Source organism: Ctenocephalides felis, unplaced genomic scaffold (assembly GCF_003426905.1).
Source record: "Ctenocephalides felis isolate EL2017-DRISC unplaced genomic scaffold, ASM342690v1 CF-g0.4_SCAFFOLD_03571, whole genome shotgun sequence".
Classification (NCBI taxonomy): domain Eukaryota; kingdom Metazoa; phylum Arthropoda; class Insecta; order Siphonaptera; family Pulicidae; genus Ctenocephalides; species Ctenocephalides felis.
In genome coordinates, this window is record NW_020539725.1 from 19894317 (window position 1) to 19910423 (window position 16107).

General features: G+C 27.7%; 1 protein-coding gene across 1 annotated transcript in view; it reads left to right on the forward strand.

Annotated features, from left to right (window-relative positions):
• Positions 1-16107, forward strand: part of LOC113386828 (sodium-dependent dopamine transporter-like) — a 36243-nt gene that overhangs the window by 8833 nt on the left and 11303 nt on the right. Inside the window, 1 exon segment of the mRNA XM_026624591.1 lies at positions 9199-9333. Within this exon segment, the coding sequence (XP_026480376.1) occupies positions 9199-9333 (135 nt within the window).

Genomic DNA, 16107 nt, shown 5'->3' on the forward strand with positions numbered 1-16107 from the left:
GCGATAAGAAGCGATGGTCTTATAGTTAATTATTAGTCGTATCTACTCAGCAATATAAATTCAGTCTTGAATCAACTTTTCTTCAGTTACTAGTTATCAAGTCCATAAAAATCTGTAGAACATCACCTACAATATATTATAAATCTCAAAAACTTATAAACGTACTTATAAAATTATTAACTCAGAGTGCTAAAAATGACGAAGGAACTGTTCATGAAGATCGACTATATCTTCATGAATCGTTATTCATTACACACACTTGGTGTTTCATTTAGAGCAAAAAATTTGCAATATTGTGCCCGCCCATTATATCTCTCTAAGGAATTTTACACTTAAGCTTCAAGATTTTCGAAAAATTAAGTTAAAACTACTGACTTAACTTAACCAAATTTTATTATGACTAAACTATTGCCAAATATGCGAAATAAACATTAATAAGGAAAAAATTCAGAATTATATTATTATTATAAACGGCTTTCAACCGACAAAAATATTAACTAGTGGTTAATGGAATCGTTAATGGCAAATTGCTGGAACTTCACGTACCGAAAATTATCAACTTCCCGTAGGGCACGTTATAGTAATCGCAAAAAAATCGAAAATGAAAATTTTTATATATCTTTACGTTTCAAAACCTTCTGAACAATTTGGCATACCTTAGAAAAAATGGATGTATGTATGTGTGTATGTGTGTGGGTGTGCGTGTATGTTCGTGTGTGCGGATACAAATTTTCGTCGACGATTTCGGGAACACGGATGAAGCGATTTGAATAATTCAAAAAACATTCGATTCGTATTGATAAGGAGACGTGCTGATTAGTTTTTGGCGAAGGCATGTCTAGCCGTTGCGAATATATGGGGCAAAAAGTGCCAAAAACGGTAACTCAGTTTTTAAGAGAACAGAGCATCCGATTTGATTAATTCAAAAAACATTTTACTAGTATTAACAAGATGAACTGATCAAATTTTCATGCAGGCAGGTCTAGCGGTTTCGGAGATCTAGTAAAAAAAGTAAAAACAAAGTCATTTGGCGATCAAAACTGATCATCTTATAGAGATTTTAACAATAAGTATAAATTTTGTTTACATTCCTATGGAGTTCGTACCAATGTTTATCCGTTAGATAGCGACGAGGCGCTTACGCGCTTTGATATTTCGTCTCTATGCAGTTAAAGCAGTACGATTGCTTTAAAAAAAGTTTCCAAAATATTTCAAAATATATTTTTCTTCAATTAGCCTTTTTTTCAAATAAAAGTAAATTTTTGTCAAAAATTTATAGTTTCTCAAAAATCTATTTTTTTTCAGAGTAAATTTTTTTCAAAAATGTTAATCTTTTTAAAAAAAAAATTTTTTCGTGTTGGAAATTCCAGCAATTTGCCTTAAGGCACGATGCCATGCGCCCCACTAGTTTTTATAATGATAAAAAAAATATCATTTTTGTTTTTCATAATTGATTGTATTGTATTTCATTTCAGTTTATTTTATGTGTAGATATAAATATTATTATATTATAATAATAAAAGTCATTCACAAATTTAATATTACATTCGTAGTAATTGTTTCTAAGTGTATCACATCAAGTAATCATATTGTTTGTTTTTTCTCACAACTAGTGTAATAGCTACTCCCCGCATTTCGGTAATTGAGAAAGCTTGATCACGACATAATGCTCTCATAACGTGCATTTGACAAGAGTGGTCCACGCGGAAACGTGTGCTATCCACTTCCCCATGGAATATGAATTTCATTGAAAGCTCCACCTAATTGCAAATTTCTCTGTACACAATTTTTGTGATGAATATCAAAATGAATTGCCTATTCAATTTTCCAACGAACAATTTAAATTTGCTAGATAATCCGATTTGATCAGTTTGTTGCTAATGCTTTCTGGCTTTATTCAAGTCATTCTGTATCGCTGACACCAAAAAATGTGAACAAAAATTTTAGATTTGTCGGAATATAAAGGGAAACGCATATATGGTTTATAAAATTTACATTTTCTTTACATTTTTTTTACGACAAATTATTATTCTAAATACCGGTTATTATAAAAATAAATAAATGGACAAATATCAATAACATAAAAAGATCATTCATTAGGATCTAGAATCTAGATGAAGGAGATGAACTATTTATAAGATTTAAAAACCATTGGAATCCTCTATTTTTTTTAAAAAAAGTGTAGCATGTAAATTGAAAAAAAAAACTAGTAGTGTATGGCATCGTGACTTAAGGCAAATTGCTGGAACTTCTTGTACCGTATTGAAATATTCGAGGAATATGTATTAATAGTTTCCAAATCGATTATTATAAATACTGTAACTTCCATTATTCTCATTAGGACAGAACGTAAAGGCTCATGAATTGTGAAAAATATTTTTTGATCATAAAAAAAAATCTTTCCCCAAATGCAATCGTTTTGTCAACACAAGTTTTTTGAATCATTCAAATCGGATGATTGATTCTCTCAAAAACTGCAACGTTTCGCACATTTATCCGAAACGGCTGGACCTGCCTCTGCCAAAAACTAATCAGCACTTCTCCTTATCAATAGAAATCGAATGTTTATTCAATCATTCAAATCGGTTGATCCGTGCGCCCGAAAGCGTAGGCGGACACATTCATTTTTTCTAAAGTATGACAAAATGTTCAGAAACCTTCAAAACGTAAATATATACAAAAATTTTCAATTTCGATTTTTGTATATATGTATATATTTTATTTATATAAGCTTACATACTAGTATACATTGAATTTTGCAAATAGAAATATTTCCTTCGTCTCATACAAGCTTTCGCATCGATACATAATTTTGTCTTTGAATTGAGATTCATCGGATTATTTATTCATTATTGATAGCACTTGCAAGCTATCATTGCAAAATATATATGAAAAATTGATATTCTTTCTCTAATATTTCAATTTGCATGAATTTTCTTAGCGTTTGATATTATTACTCCGTTATGCCAAATTCAATTTACGGAAAACTATTTCTTGCTTTGGCTTCAAACTTATTCACGTTATTTTATATTAGACTTTTTCAAATTTCATTGGCTTCACTATGCACATAATCTTTTTACATTCATCAAATTTGATTTCGGAGAAATTCTTTTGCATAAGATTTTATATGGTACTTATGCTAATTGGGTAAAGTTTTTCTCAGAGATACTATTCTAAATAATTACTTGTTTCGTATTTCGGAATTATATAAATTATAGAAACTTACCTTAGCATTGGTTTCAAGTTGTTTATAACAGTATTTCTACTATTTTGGATTAATTATTTAATGTACTGTTTGTTTCTGCGGTCATAAGCTTTATCGTCTTTTGGCTTTGATAGTCAATATTCTCGAGGAGTAATTAACTGTCAGGTTAAGTATATAATTAAGATGTATAAATGTGCTGCTGAACAAATATTTGTACAATAATAGTACTCACGCTCGGATGTGATCATAGTACTCGAAATCGCTCAAATGCGAAATTATTAAGCAATTCTGATTTGAGTTGCGATTATTAGCTCTTAGGAGTTCGTATAAAACTTAGTATTCAATATTAATTATCTACTTGGTTTTAATCCGTTTGTTTTCTTACATAATTTGCATTTGAAATCTTTAAAATAAAAAGTACAACAATAAAAGTCGCAATATATAAACTCACGTAAAAAAATGTATTTGAAATTTTGACAGAATAAATTTCACGTTGCGTATTCTATCATAAAAATAGTTAAAAATGGATTTGATGAAAATAATGTTTAGTATAAATACTATTTACAAAACTTTGGCTGTTTCATAGAGTATTAGATTAAGTATTTTTCATACATTTCAAAAAAAAAAATTAATTATATTAAATGCTTAACTAGGCAACATAAGTCTGAAAACTGTCCAAGTAGTTCTAAAGTAAGTAATTCTAAATATGTTCCTAACTTCTTGTATCTCGCAATATTTAATTTAAAATGCTGGTTTTAAAACCAATGGTTTCTAAAATAAAAATGATTATTAAACCGTTTGGTAATTATTAACCCGATAATGATATTCATTCACAGTAATATAAAACATAGATTTATGCTGGAAAACATTTCCAAAATCTAAGATCATATTCAGAATAGGTACACAAACGTAAAAACAACATTAAAGTAAAATAATATAAAAAGAAATTTTATTACATAAAACATTTTTATTACTAGATAATTGATCGTAATGAAAAACATTAACTGATACAAAACATTTCTGTTATCAAAAAGTTTATTATACAAGTTTAAAGCACTTTTATATAACAGCTATCAAAACGCGGATGGATTTCAATTGGCTTTTGTTATAAAAGCTTTTAAAAAGCTGAGATTTATTTCTTATTATAATTTAAAGGTTGATTAATAAGATTTGTTCAAATTGTATTTATGATTACCTGTGCAATAGTCAGCCTTTGACATCCTGATTTTCATACATTTAAATAAATAAATAAACTAGTGGTTTATTGCATCGTGCCTTAAGGCAAATTGCTGGAACTTCCCATACCGTAACAAAATGTTCGAGGAATATTGAATGTTTTCGAATAGATTATTATAAATTATGTAATATCGACTAATATTTATAAGAATTATATAAACTAAATATATTTCTAAAAATCGTCTAATATCTATAAAAATTATATAAGTGAGCTTTAGAACTTTATCCAGAATTTAAATTGAAATCTGAATTATTTTCAAATATAAAAAAACAAAATGGAATGAATTTTTTTTCCCAAAAGCAATTGTTTCATCAACACAAGCAGAAAGTTTTTTGAATCATTCAAATCGGATGCTTACTTGCAAAAATGTTCAGAAACCTTCAAAACGTGGAGAAATGCAAAACTTTTCATTTTCGATTTTCGGCCCCTTACTATAACTACTAATAAATAGATTATATACCGAATAATTATTATCTGTATGATATATATGCTATGAGCGAATAACAAGTCCTAGGAGATTGTCTTCTTTAATGAAGAGATGATTAGATTCCGAATAACATAAAACTAACCCACATATCGATTTTACCTTCTATGTTACTTTATGTCTTTTAAGTAATAGTATTCCATTAGTGCTATAAAGTTCAAATTCAATAAAATATACATCATGCAATTTGTTAATAGCAATGATTATTCTGCTTGACTTGGCGGGATTATTAATAGTATTTGCAAATGTTTTCTATCTTATTGGCTTTTAATTAATTGCTTTTATAGATTGATTGAAAATTTAAATTGTTATGCAATTTATGCCCTTGTGGATAACAGTCAAGCATCACAGTTAAAATATAACAGAACTCAGAATTTTCTGAAAATAGATTGATATCTGGAAATAGTGCGGCTTGCTAAAGCAGCACACACTCTACGTCAAAATAATCCAGAATGTACAACTTAGTTATATATAGCCATACAATATTCAAAATATGGGTTATAGAAGATAATTAAGTTTGATATTTTCCGGATGCTGGCACATTTTGATTTTAATATTCAATATATACAAAATAATATAAATAATACAAACATAAATTTAAAAACCACCAGAAACTGGTATTTAAAATTGTTTATATTTAGTAAAGCTGTAAAAAGGTTTTAGCCTATAGATGGATTTCATCTGATCTTAATCTGGTTACGAAAATCATTGATCCAGCTCACAAAGTAGGCAAAAATGCATTTAATTTCAATAAACGCATTTCGAAATCAATTTAGAATATTTTTAGTAAGTTATGATAGTTTCTGAACTTTAAAATGATTAAATAAAGGTATTTTTCAACAATTAGCATCAAAAGAATAACTTCACGAGTCTCTACCAAAAACTCTTTAAGACGATTTCCTACATATTTATTATAGTATATATATATTCCAGCATATATATGGATATATAAATTTCCTGAAACAAAATATCAGATTTATATATAAATATAAAGTTTTATTGTGTGTTATAATTTACAATGTAAATGCTAATCTAATAAAATATTCTATAAATATTAATTAAAGCACAATTTCGGGAGAACAATCAAAATAAAGCAAAGGCACGTTTTGGCGCTTTGAATTTAATGGCGTTGGCAGAAACATCGAATATAATAAAATTTTCAACATAAATAAATTTACGATATTTGTGTCTATGGAAATACACAACAAACTCGGAAAAGTTAATTAGGCCCGCGTAGAATTTACTCATTCGAAAGTTTAAAAGTTGGGGTATATGTGTATGTATAATTATTTTTGTGCTTTGATACGACTCTATTGAATTTTTCTGCGACCCAGCAAGGATACAGTTTTTCTTTTAAATATTTGTGATTCGAAATGAAATAGTGTAGGGGTTTGTTAAAAGGCTGGGGGTATAAAGGTCCACTACAATTATCTCAAAAACAAATAAAGTTTGGATTTTTCAACCATGCTATTTTAAAGTAAAAAGCAAAAGATGAGTAACCAGTCATCGACTTAAATTGGTAGACATTGCTATCGCAATTTAAAGGGCATCATTGCAATTTTTTTAACAAAAGTATTTCATTTTATTGTTGGCTTTTTTGGTTTGAATATAATATTTAAAAATACATTATTAAATGTTCATAATTTTTATGTTATATTCAACAGTTTTTTATATTACTTTTATAATAGCTGACATGTTGTCGGGGCAAAAAGAATTAAATAAACTATAGATGTAAACAAAAAAAGTTGTAAATAAAAAAGTAAAATAAATTTAAAAAGACATTTTGACAAGAGATAAATTGAATTCATAGTTTTTCCAACTCGGATGATGAATTCTTCTGAAAAAGTTGCATACGAAGATTGTATGAAGGTTGGATCTTTATTAAAAATGTGCAAATGAAGTAAGTATTTCAAACAGAAGTTGTATTTACCTTATTTGTAATAATTGTATTTTGAAAAGCAATGGGTCGTCTTATTTTAATAAATAAAACGGTACTTATCAAAGATAGATTTATGAAAGGGGGTACAAAGGTCCAAAATGAGTTTCATCAATTATGCTGTGCAATACATGATACATTGCAATATATAACACATATTAAAAAAACATCTAAATATTTTCAGTAAAATGATCAGATAATTCATCATTGTGAAAGTATATTTTTCTGCTATTTTTCAAAAATTGGTCTCCTACGACAACTCGTTTAACTTTAAAATTTCGTCAAAGTTTGCAAAAATTAGTTTCGTTCTTTTGGCATTTGTTAAAATTACACCTTTGATCGACGTTTTTTCTCAACAACGCCTGAACCGATTTCAAAAATTTAAAAGCTATTTGTTGTATCTCAATGAGAACTATCGTTTGTTAGTCTTGTACGACGATCTGCCGAACCGTTTTTTTGTAATTTGAAAAAAAGTGTTAAACTTTTCGTCAACTTTTAAGCTCATAGTTACAGAATCAACTTTAAAAAATCAAAAACTGTTCGAAAGATTTTAGTTGAGAATGGTACTGATTAGTTTTAGGTGAAAATCTACTAAGTCGTTTCCTTGTAATTAACCGTTGAAAAAGAAATTGAAGCCGATTTTTATGGAACTTTTGTTGGCGATATATATCATGGTCTTATAGAACTTACTGAAATATTACGGTCTTACGACAAGTAGTTTAATTTTAAAAATTCACCAAAGTTTGAGAAAATCAGTAGTTTTTTTGACGTTTGTTAAAATTAAAATTAGAGGATTTACTTGGTAAATAAACAGGTACGAGTATAACGATAGAGTACTTGGTCTTAATGAACATACTAAACCATTATAGTTAGAAGAAACGGGTTCAATTATAAAATCTATTGATTTTTGAAAATTTGATTTTGAAAAATACTCTGAGTTAACGTGTTCGTTCGTTTTCAAATATGTGTAAACTTTTAATCATTCATAAATTAATTTATTTTTTATTGAATAAGTCGATTATTTACATATATCGGAAAGTTCATGTAACTTGTCTCAAGGCAAAATACCAATAACAACCAGTTATATTTTTTATTTCTATATATATATATATATATATATATATATATATATATATATATATATATATATATCTAAATGTGATCGGCAGAGCGAACCAACCTTTTTTGTGTGTATTGTATTCAGAATATCACAATGCTCACGTCGCCGTCCGTGTTAGTGAGTTCCCGCTTTGTGCCGTCGAGATGATTTAACGCAATTAGCAAAGCATAAAGTGAAGACTCTAAAAGGTCTTGATAGCAGTCTGTAATTTAGCATCGCAATTATTAGATTATTATCGGTAATGGGAGTTATTGAAAATGGACCTCAGAATTGGCCGTTTCTCTGATAAATTTCAATTCCATACACTGCAGGTGTTAACGTAGTGCCACTGCTAGTAATTTCACTGTAAGTTTTTTCAACTTGATCGATTCTCTTTGCGCTGGAAATAATTAGTTCATTATTAGTATGTTCGGATGCACCAACTAAAATGTTACTTTGAAATCTAGATTGTATTGATTGAAGATATTGAACATTCATCTGATTCATCATTTATCTATTGTTATTTATTCAACATTTCTTGCATTTTGAAAATTAGCAGCAGTCTATGGAGTAACATTTGTCGCAAGTATTAACATGTATTTTATATTTATTTCTTACCTGTATAGTAAGTTATGAAAATCTTATCAAAGTCCAAAATGAAACTTTGCATTTTACATTTAAGTTGTCCTGATCGTTTGGAAAACCTTATAAAATAACCAGTAGTATATAATAAGTGCCCTAATGCGAAAACATTCTGATTGCTTGATTCATATAGGTTGCATTCAAATTGCATAACCTACGTAGTGAAATTATCACGTTTGATTTCTAAGCTTTTGAACTTTTGCCTATATCAAATTGTGAAACTTTATATTTTTTGTTTTTCAAAACTTTCAATAACTTCAAGCTTTACATTAAAATGCAATTTCTTCAAAAGCTCTTGCCGTTTAAAAACATAATTAAGTGAATTAAATTTTTGTTATTTAATTTTTTTATGTATCAGAAAGTTGCTACAATTTGCAATAAGAAGAACAACTAAAAATAATTGGCTTGGTAAGGTGCAATTCACCGGTAGCTAATTTTTCAATCTCCAGTAGCTAATTTTTAAAATTTGTCTAGGATTTTTTACTCCTTTATGATCTTTACTTGTCAGATGATTCCATATTTGTTAATAATTTAATTTGACAAAGTAATATGTTGTTTTAAAAAATTTACATGATGTTTTCATATTGATTTTCAGGTGCATTCTTAGTCCCATACTGTATAATGTTGCTTGTTGGAGGCATTCCACTCTTCTACATGGAACTTGCACTTGGTCAATTCAATAGGAAAGGTGCAATCACGTGTTGGGGAAGAATAGTGCCTCTATTTAAAGGTAATAATAATAAAATAAATTTTGAATCATTAATAAATTTTAGAGTTATCAAATTTTTCATGTACTTGGTATACATGTAATTTTAATTGATTTTGGGTGCCACTTTATTAAATAATGCCTAACGATTTGAAGATGTTTTAAAAATAGACTCAATCATCTTTTCAATGATTTTGTTTGAGCAAATATAATGCATTTCAAGCTATTGTTTCGCCAGCTAAAAGCTCTAAATCGAAAATGAATCTTTTCGATTGATTTCACGTTCTGAATTTTTTTTCTGACGATGTATGCTCATGTGTAACATGCACCATGTATATATCATTAATTTTTGGTGATTTCTTATTATTTTTCAGAAATGGCTAATGGATAGATAAAAATTAAAAGATAATGCGCAACAAATTGAAAGATTTTCATACAGTTTTATCAATAAACATTATTTGTTATTATTATTTTTTGGTTCATAATATATGAGAATTTTTATGTTTTATTTATAAAACTTTCAAACCATTTCGGCCGTTAGAAATTTAAGCTGTTTATTGATTTAAAAAATCTGAAAGAATTTATTTCTGTACCAAAACCTATAACATTTTATATCGTGTAAATGAATAATTTCTTATATTTTTGAGTGGCATGAAAATTCTAAAATAGTTTATATATAATCCAAGGTTTTATACAATGTTTGTAAAATTTGAAATATTTCAATGGCTATAAAACTTGCAGCTATATTCAAATCACAACAATGCTTTTACAATGATACAGCTATAACTTACTCTGAAAATATATCAAAGTCATTTATTAGCAAACTATTATTAAACTAGGTTTAACTGGTGTTTTGCTTTGAAGCATATTGTTTGAATCGATATCGAAAATATCGAAATATTCAGTTGGTCAATGCGGAGAATTTTTAACTTAACGAAATTAAAAAATCAACATAGTTTTGCATGAACAAGATTATACTTCATATATTTCGGAATCCTCAAAACGGTGTACGATTGTGATACATAGTATACGCGGTAATTAAAATGATTAGTAAAAAAGAGCTTTCCAGTTAAAACAAAATTATCCAGTTAGAATTATATTTCAAGGAACAATGAATATGATTATGATAAATCAAACAGAAATACCAGATTAGTTAAAAAGAGCTTTCTAATCAAAACAAAATTATCCAAAGTAAGCTGTTTAAACGATTATATTTTAAAATAGAGGGCAAAAGATGCGTGCATTTATCTTAATTGTAAGAATTACTTTTCAAGAAACAATTAATCTGATCATAATAAATCTAACAGAAATACCTACATAAACAAAATTTAAAATACCTACATAAGATAAATATATTTGTTTATTATAATTAACAATATATATTTAGATTATAATTTTGATTTTTTTTTTGTTTTACTTAATAATTAAATTACATCGATTTGATTGAATAATGTAGCTATTATTCCGTAAAATCACTTTAAAATTAAAAATAAAATGGCGGATTATTTTGCTCATTCTCTAAAGCCTAAAAAGGGACATATCAAATTTTAGAAAAAGTGTAAAAAACATATTTTCATAATTAGGAATTAACGCGGTATTTTACAAAACATAGTTCGATAGTTATGTAGTTCATTTGGTTTAGGCAACATAATTACTGAAAGTCAAATTGGACCTTTGTGCCCCGTCCTAGCCTATATACATATCATTCAAATGATGCATTTCTAAATATTTTCGAATAACATTTATATTATTCTTATGTATTTAGTTAAAAAACTGTTCTATAAAACCATTTGAATTGCAAAAAAAGAGTGCGATTGAAGTAAAACTTATTTGCTACTGTACTAGATGGCATAAGTAAAAATAAATACATCATATAACAATTTTGAAAAATGTTTATTAGTAATATGGTAACACTCGTGATGCACACATTTATTAGTGTCAACCATCATACACATTTATATAATGAAAAATTATAGATTATATATTTATAATAGCACTAAAAATATGTATAATATTTAAAAACTATTTATTTAGGTTTGTAATTGTAATTAGCATTTAGAAATGAACCTTCATTAGAGAAATGAAGTAATTGCTGATTAATAAATTCTATAATATTCGTTTACGAAGTTGATGTTAAAAACGCCTAAACAAATATTGTTTCGAAAATTCACTCATCATGTAATTGTGTTTGAAGAACTTCATGTAATTAAAATTAACATACATTTATTGTCTGCTTGTATTTTTTTTACTTTTTTGCTGGCGATATAATTTCATTCTATCAACAACTGCCTAACAAATATTTTCTATTTTAATGACTTCAAAGATTTATAGAAACTGCGAATAATATAGAAATAATTTCTAATTAATAAACCTACGTTTAGTACAAATATTTAATTTGTTTTATTATTTTCAAGGAACAGGGTAAAATATTCCTTTGATTCAGGCATTTTTCATTAAATAAAGATTGGTACTACGATGTAATTTTTTAATGTTTATTTATCTATCTATGTTGATTTCCTTGTTGATATCTAAATATTTTTGAATAACATTTATATTATTCTTATGTATTCAGTTAAAAAACTGTTCTATAAAACCATTTGATTTGCAAAATACAATGCTATATTTTGAAAATGCATTTTGCAGCTCATGAGTGCATCTTCGCAATACAAAAATATTATTCAATTTGAATGTTAACCCTCGTAGTTATTCAATTTCACATATCTCGAAACGATTGCATAGCCGTTTTCGGTCTCGAACTCGTCTGGATGTATTTTTTAAAGGAAACGTCACATTACAATGATATATCTGAGGTGAGCCGTTGTGGATTGCCGAGTGTCACTTTACCCGCGGTCAGTAAGTGCTTTTCCGCGACTGCGAACGTGCTCGCAGCCATTCCCGCTAAAGGCTAAAGAATTTTGATATGATTTGTGCTTAAATCCTCTCGCCTCGTACGACAATAAGAAACGACGGTCGAGATCTCTACGCCATATGATCCCTGAGCATTAGCCTATAATCTTATAATGTTTCTCAAAATACGCACTCTTTCAATATTATACTTTCAATTTTATATTGATCCTTTAATTCTAAGATTGATAGTTATAACTAAGTGGGTAAGTAGGACTTTCCCTTAAGGCATGTTGCATGAACTTCCCGAACTGGGTAAAAGATCGACTTAATCAATAAAAAATCAATATATTAATTTATGAGTGATTTAGGGGGCGTCCATTAATCACGTGAGGTTTTTAGGGAGGGGGGGGCTGACAAAAAATCGCAAAATATCACGTGGGGGAGGGAAGGGTATAGTAAGATATCATGTGTAGTTATTTTTCAAATTTTACAGTTTTTTTTTTAAATCAAACATTTTCAAAAAAAAATTAAAATTTTACAGTTTTATCACGTAACTAAAAATACACGCGATGTTTGGTAGGGGAGGGGGGTAATTTTGAATATCACCATGTATCACCAAGGGGAGGGGGGGTCCAAAAATCCTTAAAAACTCGCTCACGTGAATAATGGACGCCCCCTTATAAGTTTGGAAGTACGGTTGTGCCAGGGTACTGACAGGGTAGTGACAGTCGTCATAACAGCTAAACTATACTGATTTTAACATAGGGTCCAAAGGGAGAATGATGTGGTATGTTTGTTTGATTACATTGACATGATTTGATACATAAACATGATCTGTAGACCGCATTATTTTTAAAGAGTGAAAAGTAAGTTTTTCAGTTCGATTTCTTTTAATACTAACTGTTACCTTCTTGTATGCTGCGTTGGGTACGATTTGGTCAAATTTTGTGAGTACGGTTGTGACATGTATTTCTTGTCTTTCTCGAGTGAAGATCAAATGATGAAACAAAATTAACTTAACTAATAATAAGTCAAAATACGAAAGAGAAAGGAATGGAAAATTTAATGTACAAAAAAACGATTTTACGAAGATTTCTTATTAACTTTGTTTAAAAAATATGTTTTGTTATATATAGTTTTATTATATATATTCATAATCTTTGCTAAAATAATTCTGTTTTCTGACAATATATATCGTTCTGACAATAAATGTCGTTTCTGACCATAAGTTATATTGGTGTTCACCTATTGTTACAACCTTCCTCGGGGTGTGGACAATAAACTGGTAAATTAACAAAATTATTTTAAGATAAATTTTTACCCAGTCTCCCCTATACCGAGTAGCATCATAATGCGAGAAGCTATTGCAGATTTTTCAATTTGGACTATATTTTCAAGCATGTTAATTATTTTCGACAAATGGTTTAATTCTCAATATTGTAAAACGAACTATAAACGAATTTTCTAAAAGCACTGCATATTGATCCAAATTTTGCCATAGGCTTTTAATATTTTAGTATGCATAAATTAGTATCTTAATTGATACATTATCAATAAATTAGTATCAATTTTCGATTAGCAACTTTATCGCCGTACAAATTTTTATTAAGATTGCTAATCAAAAATATTTGACAAAAACAAATCAACACGATTTCCAAATATCTTTCGAGAAGTTTTTGAATTTTCAAAATCATTAGAGAGTTTTTTACGAAAACTTGGATGAAAATTTTTGCAATTGATAAATATTAAAATCTTTTTCAAGAAACATAAATATGATTAGCTTAATTGCCGATTTTTTAAATTTCAAACATTGGAAAAATCTGGGTTAAGTCTTATAAACATTGGACAGATCATTTCTTCGTAATTATCTGTTTAAATAGTGATTAGTAGTGATTTTATAAATATTATTTATATATTTGTCTTATATGATGACCAACCATGCCATTTCTTCAAAATTTATATTTATTGGAAAACTGTCTTATCATCAACTTGCATATTTCAGCACTAAAATAGTGATTGACATGCAAATGAATCCAACATTAAAGCGACTTTATTCTCAGATCTAACCTTACAATTAGTAGAGAGTAATCTTTTGTATATAAATCTTATTAATATCATCAAAAACGTCTAAGAAATAAAACTCACTACTATCGCTCCACCTATGGAAAAATCATAAGTAACCCTTTTCTGTTCTTGACACGATTGATCAAATTTAGTTTCGCCTAATGGATTTCTCTCTTTTGCTGAAACATATCGGAATGTGACAAAAATTTATTGATCACTATTAAATTCTTCTATTATATCAAATTGTTCGTCGAAATTTTTAGTCTACTTCTATCTTGAATTCGAAGATCTAATATGCAGTATTTGAACAATATTCTAAAATGAGCCCTTTGCTTTAAAATGTACTTGTTCTAATATGTGGAGAAGTCCATCAAGTTCTTAATAATTTAAATTTTATGATTTTGTTTATGAACTTCAATACAAATTATAAATAGGTGATATATAAAATATTAAATTAATTGTTTGGATCGATGAATTTTGATGTGAATTTATTATCAACAGACGTATGATTAAAATAAATAATATTTGCCGGAAAGAAATAAATCTTTTGTAAAAGCAAAATGGTTAATATAATTCAATTACAAATTTCTGTCAATGCATGAAGTAGTACCAGATTTTCATAAACAGTATGCCATATTACTATTCCGGTGTTTTATTAGAATATTTGGGAGATTATCTTTTAAACCATCTCATTTAATTTCAATTTAATATTCTTTCCATTAATAATTTTGATGTCAGGAATCGGTATATTTTGCAAAGGCTATATAAAAAATTGTCAATAAATTGTTTTAAGTAGCATTAAAATTAATTATATGTATTTAATTGGCCCATTATTCTACAACATAATTAAATTATCTCAAACTTGGTTAACAGCTTATGATGTAACCCTTTTAATTTCTTTATAATTATTATTTGGAGTCATTATAAAGACTCTTGTAAATCATAATGACGTTAATAAATGGTTCTTATTCTTTATCTTGCGATATTAATTTAATAATCACATAAAAGATTTTATATGGTAAGCGATGTTATACTAATCAGAACTGAATTAGCTCTTGATAATAATAGTTAGTATATCTCACATATGAAAAATATGAAAATAATTAAATAAATTTCATTTAATTTACAACATATTTTATTTAGCTTTTATATTCCAAATTAAAATGACTATTAAAACGAAAGAAATGTATCCGCTCTCACAACCGAAATGCATATTTTAATTTAATTTTTAGCGTGACTTTCAACATGCACTTTTCGAATAGTTATCGTTTTTTTTTTAATTATATTACATTCTGAACTATTAATTATGAAGAAACGCCTCGGTAATTGAAATATGATAATTGAATCTTTTAGAATCATTTTTGAATTGTTCGAATAGTCTTCTGAATCAAGGTGGTAATTGTATTTTAGTTTGATAGCAATCTCTATTTGAAAAATTATCTTAAGGGTGTGATAAATTTTTGAAGGAAAATAATGCAGTTGATACAATAATGTTGTCCAAAACTGCTTAAAATTGAGTTGAATCTTTTTAAACGTAATATTAATTCATTCTTTACTAAGAATAATTTTGGCATGCTCAATATGCTAATCAATTATGATTTAAACAATATTTGTGAGGACTCTCTTTAGATATTGGTCAAGAAATTCTAGACAAAATCTTACCAAATGTGCGTTGAAGTATTTAATCGTGTGTTTTGAGTCAGTTTAACATACTGACTCTGGACAAAATACCAGCTTAGATACTATATAATGGATCCAATTGCCCACCAATATCTAAAAAGTAAAATCTTTTACAAGATGATAGACTTTCTTGTACTATATCGTTTTTAACATCCAACGTCGATTTGTGGCATATTGAGTTTTTATATATGATTGTTAATTTATAGG